This window comes from Oryza sativa, chromosome 7 (genome assembly GCF_034140825.1).
Source record: "Oryza sativa Japonica Group chromosome 7, ASM3414082v1".
In the NCBI taxonomy this organism is placed as follows: Eukaryota; Viridiplantae; Streptophyta; class Magnoliopsida; order Poales; family Poaceae; genus Oryza; species Oryza sativa.
The window spans coordinates 20399529-20409401 of NC_089041.1; the positions used below are offsets into that span (position 1 = coordinate 20399529).

At 41.6% G+C, this 9873-nt stretch overlaps 1 protein-coding gene and 1 long non-coding RNA gene across 2 annotated transcripts; one reads left to right on the top strand and one right to left on the bottom strand.

Annotated features, from left to right (window-relative positions):
- Positions 1-1583: 1583 nt before the first annotated feature.
- Positions 1584-5360, top strand: LOC4343411 (putative disease resistance RPP13-like protein 1). Its single transcript, XM_015789718.3, has 2 exons — positions 1584-4664; positions 4808-5360. The coding sequence occupies exons 1-2, from the start codon at positions 1679-1681 to the stop codon at positions 4870-4872; spliced, it is 3051 nt and encodes a 1016-aa protein (XP_015645204.2). The 5' UTR covers positions 1584-1678; the 3' UTR covers positions 4873-5360.
- Positions 5361-5607: 247 nt separating this feature from the next.
- LOC107281679 (uncharacterized) lies at positions 5608-6956 on the bottom strand. The gene is made up of 3 exons (XR_001547441.3): positions 6775-6956; positions 6565-6698; positions 5608-5943 (listed from the first exon to the last, which is right to left on the bottom strand). It is a non-coding gene; the product is annotated as an uncharacterized lncRNA (long non-coding RNA).
- Positions 6957-9873: the final 2917 nt, after the last annotated feature.

Genomic DNA, 9873 nt, shown 5'->3' on the forward strand with positions numbered 1-9873 from the left:
CACCTTTGAACTTTTTTTCGTAACGAAAATATGGAAAAGTGTCATAGACTCTTAGTGTGTCGTTAAAAGAATGAGTCCATCTCATAATATAAGGGATTTTGCCCATATAATATGTCCTACAATTTTAGGGATTTGGATCCCAAAATAATATACTCCCTCCGTTGTAGAATATAAGAAATTTTAGGATTGGACACGCTTATTAAGAAAGTAGCTAGAACTGAGTGGTCGAGGGTTGTGATTGAATATATCAACTGTTATATTAGTTTATTTTTTCACCAATCAACTCTTGTATTAACTTATTCTCCATCTATCAAATCTTATACTATTTTATTCTTCCATCTATCATAATTTATACTATGTTATATCCTTTTACTATATCCTTAATTTATGTTTAAAACGACATAATCCTTATATTGTGGGACAGAAGAAATATTTTACTAAAACAATTAATAGTACCAATTGAAGGAGCTGTTAATACATGTGTATTCAATTTAATGTTTATTATCAGTACTTGTTTGAGTTACGCAAGCCACTACCCTCATCTTTAAAAGACTTCATTTTTACTTATGGATTTGAACAATTTGCTCGTACCATTAGGAAGACAATCCCTTAAATTAGCCATAAATAATACCCCATTCGTTTTAAAATATAAATATTTTTAGGATTTAAAATTTATACCTCAATAAAAATATTTCTACGGCACTTATTTCAATACAAGAAAAGTCCACACATTTTTAATTCAAATTCAAATTCAATCGTAATAGGTGCTAAACAACCCTTTTACTCACTTTGTTTCATAATATATTGGATATGTTTTTCTTCTGTGCAAAAAATTAAGAAAATAGTATAAGTAAGTCATGGTACAAAAGTTGACAAGTGAGAAATAAATAGGAAAAAAAACTAATATAAAAGTTACTAAATGTTTAACAAAGTTTCTTATATTTCATATAAACGAAAAGGCACATAATCTCTTATACTATAAGAGGGATGAAGTGTTTTGGAGAACTAGGGAGGGAGGTAGGCCTAGTACATAACTCGAACCCTACTCCTATCTCCAAAATTATGGCCTTGTTTAGTTTCCTCTTTTTTAAAAAAAAATCATTAGACACATGCATGGAACATTAAATATAGATAAAATAAAAAAACTAATTGTACAGTTTGTATGGAAAAGCATGGGACGAATCTTTTGAGATTAAATAGTCCATGATTAGTCCTAAGTGCTACGGTAATCCACATGTGCTAATGACGGATTAATTAGGCTTAATAAATTCGTCTCGTGGTTTCTAGACGAGTTATGAAATTAGGTTTTTTTCATTTGTGTTCGAAAAACTTTTCCGACATCCGATCAAACTTCTAACGTGACACCCAAAAATTTTCTCATCCCGAACTAAACAAGACCTATGTTTATTCATAAATTCTGTAGAAATCAGTAATTTTCGGCTTCGCCACTATTTAGATCGTAGAGAGTAAAATCGAAAAGAAAAACTCGGATTCGCCCATGGTTTTGCACGGAGCCATTCGGTACGGGCTCGATCGTGGGAAAAATGGTATTGAAAGCGAAAAACCCAAACCATGGTGGTGCCGACTTGAATCCAACCATAGCATCCACTGCGTCGCGGGCTCGCGGCTGCCTGCTTTGGTCAACTGCCCACTTCGACCACCGCCGAGAGCTCGAGGAATGGTCGGGCCGGAGCTGACGGTCGGCGGGTGGTTCGCCGGCGCCGTGATCTCCAACTTGGTGGCGAAGGTGCGGTCCGCCATGGAGCACCACGCCGCCCTCCGGGCCGCCGCCGGCGACATGCTGTACGGCGTGGAGGCCGCGCTCCCCCGGATCAGGATCCTCGTCGAGGCGACCGAGCGCAGGGCCATCTCCAGGGCCAGCTTCGCCGCGTGGCTGCAGCAGTTCAAGGACGCCGTCGCCGAGGCCGAGGACCTGCTCGACGACCTCGAGACGCGGAGGATCCGGGCGGCGCTCAGGGCCAGGGGCAGCAAGCTCGGCTCCGCCACGTCCCTCGCGCTCAGGTTCCTCAGGAACCTCGTCCTCTCCGATGGGGATCTCCAGAGGCTCAAGGACGTCCTGGCCAAGCTGAACAGGATCACCAGCGACGCGACCGGCTTCCACGACATACTGAAACTGGCCGACGACGACGTGGGGGCGATGCGATCGGTCCTTCCGGTGCCAGCCACCCCGCCGGCGGTCATCGGCCGGGACGAGGAGCAGCAGCAGCTTGTGAAGATGATTTTACGCCCCGGCGCACCGCCGTGTCCTCAGGATGGAGCTGAATCCTGCTCTGGTGTTTCTGTCATATCAGTTGTGGGAGCAGCTGGTGTGGGCAAAACCACTCTTGCTCAGCTGATTTACAGTGATCCAAACGTCAAGGAGGCTTTCCTGTTGAGGGGATGGGTGTTTACCTCTCGTAGCTGCAGTCGAACGGGTCTCGAACAAGATATCATCGAGTCTTTTGCGTCTGAGCAAGAGGAAAATCTGCAAAGAAAGTCGGTTTCATCAGAAAGCAGTTTGATTGATGTCGTACGAAACAAGAAGTTCTTCCTAGTCCTAGATGATGTGCAGCATAATCTGCACAGCCAATGGGATTCCCTAAGGTCGACACTGGCAAGAGGAGCAAATGGCAGTGTTGTATTGCTAGTATGTCAATCGAAAGAAGTCGCAAATAGTTTGGGAGCGACAGCTCAGGTTCCAATGGGTTACCTGCCATCTCCAGTGCTCTGGAGAGTATTTGAGCACCATGCATTTGGGAATCAGAAAAGAGCTTCCCTCGAGTCAATTGGTAAAAAGGTGCTCCAAAACTTGCATGGATTGCCTTTGCTGGCAGAAGCAATTGGAAGGCTTCTGAGACAAAGATTAGATAAGGCGCATTGGCAAAAAATTTCCTCGAGTCCCTGGTGGCTCTTTTCTGAAGATGAAGACGATGTTGCGCTACCTTCAGTGGCAATTATGTGTGAGCATCTATGTGATCATCTTAGAAAGTGTTTGTGCTATTGTTCAATATTCCCATCTGGTTATTTGTTTGAAAAGAATATGTTGATTCACATGTGGATAGCTAGTTTCATGCAACAACATGACGGGATTGGGATGAAAGAAATGGAAAAGGAATGGTTTGATGAGCTTTTCCGCCGATCATTCTTTCAGCCCACAATCTGGAAAAATAGGTACATCATGCCTGATATGATTAGAAAGCCATTATGTTCCATTGCTGGAAAAGAATGCCATGCTGCTAGTGAGTTGGGAGAACAGAAAAGACGGCTCCAAGATTACCGCCACCTAGCCATCAGTTTTCCTGATTTTAATGTGCACCTAGACTTGAGAAAGGACAACAAGTTGCGGACCATTTTGCTTTTTGATGGTCGCAAAACAATCAAACCACACGAAGCATTTGCTAATATTCTGTCACACCTAAGTGGCCTGCGAGTATTAGATTTCTCTTACAGTGAAGCTAAATTGGAGAAGGCTCCTGATTTCATTAACAAATTCACACACCTAAGGTTTCTGGATCTCTCCTTTACTGGGATGACAGTACTTCCAGACTCCCTCTGTAAGCTGCACCTACTACAAGTTCTTGGATTACGAGGATGTCAGTTCAAGGAGTTACCTAGAGCTATAAATGAGTTAGTGAACCTCCGGTTCTTATATGCAGAAGCTCACACGGTTTCCTTGATATACAAGATAGGGAAGCTTACTAATCTCCAAGGGTTAGATGAATTTCTTGTTGGTAGAATGGATGGGCACAAAATAACAGAACTAAAGAACCTGAATGAAATCAGTGGACAACTATGTATTGGAAATCTGGACAAAGTAGCAAGCACAGATGTAGTGAGTGATGCTGAATTATTCAAAAAAAGGCACTTAAAGAAGTTGGTATTCAGATGGGGGTTGACAGCATGCAAACCATTAGCCGAAGCTGATGGTTTCATGAGAACTCTTGCTGGCTTAAAACCAAATACAAATCTTGAAGAACTGAAAATTCAGTGCTACATGGGAGTTGGATTTCCATCATGGATGGCGGAAGAGCAGTACTTCATCAATCTGCGGCGCATCCATCTTATTGAATGCAAACAATTATTAACACTTCCACCTCTTGGACAGCTCCCATCCCTTGTAGTTTTAATTCTTCAAGGCCTAACAGCAATTGAGAAAATTGGATATGAATTTTGTGGAAAAGGATACAGGGTATTTCCATCTCTTAAGGAGGTGACATTTCTTGATATGCCAAATTGGAGGAAGTGGTCAGGCATAGAAGAACTACAAGATTTGCAAATTCCTCCATTTCCACAGCTTAGAAAGGTCCAAATCAAGAATTGTGAGGTCTTAATTGACATGCCAGTATGTTGTTTAAAAGCGTCACTTGAGGAGCTTGAGATCTCTGGTTGTAATGAAATATTTGCCTGTAATCCAAGCTGTTTAGATAGATTGACTTCCCTTGTGCGCTTGAAGATCCACCATTGTTTGGGCAAAATTTATCTTCCATGTCGATTGTTGGAGTCAATTGAAGTTTTGAATCTCCAAAGATGTGAAGTTTATTTCCAGGGAGGTAAAGAACATTTAATGAAATTGAGGAGGACTGTAACAAATGATGTTCATGAATTGAATTTGGATGAATCGAAAGCAATCAGTACAGAGCTGTTAGTTCTTAAACTTTCTGAAGGTATGTTCAATTATTTCTTTGTCCAAAATTACTTTGGACAAATAATTTATGAAATAGTATCTTTTATATTCCTGTGTCTATATTATTGGTTTAGACCTTGGAAGTATAGACTAAAGCTTCTTTGAATTGTTTTATATTTTCAGGGTATCACTACTTGTCTTCATGCTTTCTTAACAAATGGAATTTTGAAGCATCTTCAGTTTCCTGAAACAAGTTGGTCTGATGCAAAGTTAGCAAGGATGAAAGAAAGTTTATGCTACTGCTTTTAGGGCATACTTTAGTGGGTTCACTCTCATTATACAAGCTAAAATTTGTATAGGTGAGCTTGTTGAACATAAGGTGCTTCTGCAGGGTGATCTAGGAGGAACATGTTGGATTTTAAGAGGCTAAAGTGGAGGATTTAGGTTTTGTTGAATCACTTCAAGTAGGTTTTTCCATGTTGATAGCCAGGCCGGACAGAACTTATCAAATTCTAGGGTACTTATTAAGCATTAGTTCATTAGGGATGCTGATTAAGAATTCTGCTTATTAAGGTTCTGGCTCCGATCAGCACTTGCAACAAATGCTGCACATTTTAGTAGGTAAAGGTGCAAAATGTGCATCGTGTTGCCTCCGATTTGTAGTTATGTTCATTACAATGAATTAGAGCTGAGAAGTGCAACAAAGATGAAAAGTATCAAGAAGTTGAATGAAGAAGGTTTGCTGTTTGCAATCCATTTTTTTATGCATTGAAAAATAGTTTAAACAAAGTAGTTGCTGGCTAGCTGCGGACTGCGGTCTTGTTATCGTCTTATCCTCTTATATAACTAGTATAAATTTAGTACAAAAAATGCCTAGATCTGTGAATTTGCACTTTTTCACTCTGACAACCCAACTAGTGCTAATTTGGTCTAGATTCCTTCATCTGTGAAAGTGTGAATCTGCCCTTCTCTGACGAGCATTTTTTTTTTTTGAGCAAAGGGCAGAGCCCTCCATTTCCATTAAAGAAACGCATGAGTTCTTACAAAAAAAGGAGTCTTGGAAAACCAGAGGGGAAGAACCCCCAGGTGCTCACAAAAGAAACAAAAACAAAACGAAAGCCAGCTAGCACAGGCCTTAGAGTTTAAGCTATCTCTCCACAACTCATCTCATTTCTCTCCAATTCACCATTGTGTCCTCAACTACCAGCTAATCTTCTTTGCCTGATGCGCCATCCGAACTGCGAGTTGAAGACCTCATTTGCCACTTGTTTTAGCAGTTGTGCTCCCCATTGCAACCTTCCTTGTCTTTCCCCCGAATTCTGCAAAACAGCCCAATCCGACAAAAAGGAACAAGCATTGTATATAATGTCAGTTGGGTTATTTGGTAAGATTTGATCAAAACAAGCCTTATTTCTTGCTTTCCAAATGCCCAAATTATAGCAGCCACACCAACTAGCATTAGTTGTTTTGTAATTTGTCACAAGGTTGAATCCAGGAACTTAAAGCATGTCTCAAGTCTTTAATCTGATTCATACCAAAAGCACAAATCACAACATTCCAAGTGAATCTAACTAAGGGACGGTCAAAAAATAAATGTTGAATTGTTTCTTCTGACGAGCATATTACTGTTGATTTATTGCCTAGATGCATAGATTAGTGAATTTGCCCACATCTGGCTTCACATCTCTTAACAATCAGTTCGAACATCTGCAGGAGGTGGAAGATAATGTGTTCCATTGTTTTGAGCAGGGCAGTAACATCGTTTGAATTTTTTTTTATTTTCTCTTTCCTCTGCAATTTGCTAACTACAATTTACCATGAAAAAGATCCAGTTCACCAGCATGAACAAGGAAAATCCGGAAATTCCAACAACATTCAACCCTGACCCACGAAGAAGGGTGCACTGGCGAAACATGAGATGCGCAAATAGCGTGGCGTACCTCAGCCTTTCGGCGTTCGTCATGTCAGGGAGAGCCGTGGCCTCAGCCGCCGCCACCGCCAGCCCGCCCGTCGGAGTCCAATTGACCGTCACGTCTGAGCATTCGGAATGGTCGATCCTCAGCCCACGCAAAACCTGCCATCCAACAGGCAAGGTTAAATGGAAAGGGAGGCGAGAGCATTTCGTCGAGCGATTGGTGGGCACGGCTCACCTGCCGCGTCGGAGGCCGGAGAGGCAACCGCAAGGAAGTGGAGCCGTGCCACTGCCCACCCCCGACGCTTGCGCCGAGTGCACCTACCCACGCGCCGTCGGACTACCGAAGTAAGCCGCCCGCCATCCACCGGACGACTCCTCGCTCCATCCCGCCATCGCCGCCTTTTAGAAGAGAGTCCCGGTGTTCTCTGCCAGTAGAAATCTAAATTTATATCTAGTTTTATTTAGGATACCACCTATTAATAATAGAAATATGAAAGGGCATAACTGTTAAATAAAATATGAACGCGGAAAGCTAAATTTGTACTACTCTTTTGAAAACTAGCAATGCACAAGTAAGGATCTTCTACCCTAATGTTATTATCATTACAGTCATTAATATGTGTGTCATATTTTTTTATTGTACTACATGTCAGTTTCTGTAATGATAATACCATTATATTGCAGGATGTGAATCCACAATGTATGAACACCATCCACTCCCCTCGATCGGAGCCGTCGTCACCGCCGCCGACGCCATCCATTCCTTCCCAATCTCCAATTGCAGTCGCCGCCTCGTTGCTTCGTTTCCTCCGGACAAGGGCCATGGAATTGGCCGGCGCATCGCCACCCACCTGGTCTAGTGGTCTTGGTCAGAGTTCTGAGGTTTTCTTGTCACGCATGTGTTAGCTCCTAGCTAACCTGCAAATTAGAATTCCACTGGCCTCCTCATCCGCCGTCGTCCCGCCTCTGGGCCGAACGCGAATTACGCACAAGCATGCGTTGTGTGCGTCCGTGTACATGCATGGTACTAGGATAGATCTGGTAAAATCTCCTACCAGAAGAAATGACCATTGTCAGGTGCAGGAGAAGCACAGCCAACCACAGGTCATGTTCAGAACTATCTCATTTTGCAAGCTGAAACATGAAAATTGAGGTTGAACAAGCATCTCGCTTACAAATCATACCATTGAACTTGCACAATAACATAGACTACAAACAAAGTACTAACTGATTGCAGGTACTAAACTGCTATTAACTGATAATACATTATCTAAAGAAAAGTAACTGATAATAATCTAGACCACAAACGACTGAGGTGGTGTTTGGATACATAGACTAAACTTTAGTCTCTATCACATTGAATATTTAGACATTAATTTGGAGTATTAAACATAGATTACTTACAAAACTAATTACATAAATGAGAGCTAATTCGTGTGATAAATTTTTTAAGCCTAATTAATCTATAATTAGCACATATTTACTGTAGTATTACATATGCTAATTATGGATTAATTAATCTCAATAGATTTGTCTCGTGAATTAGTCCAGGGTTATGGAATGAGTTTTTGTTAATAGTCTATGTTTAACACTCTAATTAGTGTCAAACATCCGACGTGACATGACTAAAAATCCGATCCAAACAGCCCCTGAATATCCTCGAACTAGCTTTGCACTAGCACTGGGAAGCCGACGCTGAGGCAGACGTCAGGTGGGACGCCGAGACGGGGAGGTCCTCACCGTTGCCGTGGTGACGATGTCGCCGCAGGGCCTCCGCCGCAGTCATCTTATCGCGATGTCCTTCGCCGCGTCCGCGTCCTCGCCACTGGCCTCCTCCGCGATCGGCTGACTACCACTGTCGTACCAAGCTAGCACAGCCTTACCGCCTGCTAGCTACATGCGCGGGCCTGGCCGCCTCGACTGGCCCAACCAGCCCAATCCCTTCGGCTCTCCGTCGACTACCTCTCCGCGCTATTGTTCAACCCCCTCGCCCTCACCATGTGGAAGTCCGTCGGCGTGTCTCCACCTGGTCGATCCCTCCGTGTCAACCCCCAGCAGCATCAACCTCCACCCTATCGAGGCAGGCGCACCTTCTGTTTGACCACGTGCGGGAGGACACCGCGACAAGATGACGGCCGTGGAGGCTCTACGGCAGCATCGTGGACGGGAACCTAACATGGAGGTAGCAGAAATCGAACAAGGATCGAACCGGAGGATGGTGATCGAATGATCGATAAGGTCCGGAGAGGGCGGCGGAGCAGGGGCGAAGGCAGGCCAGCTGACGAAGACAGTCCCGGTTAACTGGGCTCGGCCCTGGCTGCTGCACAGCCACCGCGGCAGATCTGGGGCCGGCAAGCCCGCGCCCTTGAGGCCTTGAGTAGTTGAGTCTTCTTGAGTCTCTCGACTCTTCCGAGGACGCCGAGCTGATGAGTCTTCACCAAATATCTTTTTTTTTTCTTTTGGAGAAAACAACTTATATGTCCAATATGATATAATCATAGAACTATCATATAGTGTAATGTACGGAATTTCAGCTCAACTCGTTATAATGAAGATAAATTTATTCATGAACTGGTATCAGTTTTTTAAAGATAGGTGACCTATGAATTTGTATTTTTTTCCCCTTACTCCTTCCGTCCCCCCCCCAAAAAAAAAAAAACAAAGGCCAATATGGACAGACCTCTCTATTTCTAGGTTGGCTCTTTTTTTTTTTTGGACGGATGCAGTATATGTTTTCAATTGAAACTAGCATGGTTGCGCGGGCCAGTATTATTATATTTTCTCTCGTATAATAATATATATATATATATATATATATTCTCAATGTATTATTTAAATATATTAAATTCACAACATAATTTTAAATTTTGTACTACCTTTACGAAACTACTAATGTATAATATTCATATTGTATTTTATATACGTATTAGTTATTAATTATTTGTAATATCAAATTTTAGTTATTTGTAAATTATATTCCTATATGGATTCTATACTCGTCTTTCAATTTTTTTTAATTTCGAATTTTCGTTATCTATATAGACTCTAGGCTCTTCTTCCAATATTATTTATTTTTAATTCTGATTTTTATTACTTCTAATTGTATTTCTACGTGTACTCTAAACTCATCTTTAAATATTCTTTAATTTTAAATTTTGAAATTTAGTTATTTGTAAATTGTATTTTTATATGAATTCTAAACTCTACTTTTAATTTTATTATGTTTATTCTAAATTTTATACGTGTACTCTAAACTCATCTTTCAATATTCTTTAATTTTAAATTTTAAAATTTAGTTATTTGTAAATTGTATTTTTATATGAATTCTAAACTC

Excerpts from the sequence above, each read along its gene's own strand:
- LOC4343411 (XM_015789718.3), top strand. The coding sequence starts at position 1,679 with ATGGTCGGGCCGGAGCTGACGGTCGGCGGGTGGTTCGCCGGCGCCGTG. Across the intron at positions 4,665-4,807 it reads AGTTCTTAAACTTTCTGAAG|GGTATCACTACTTGTCTTCA; the intron begins GTATGTTCAATT and ends TTATATTTTCAG.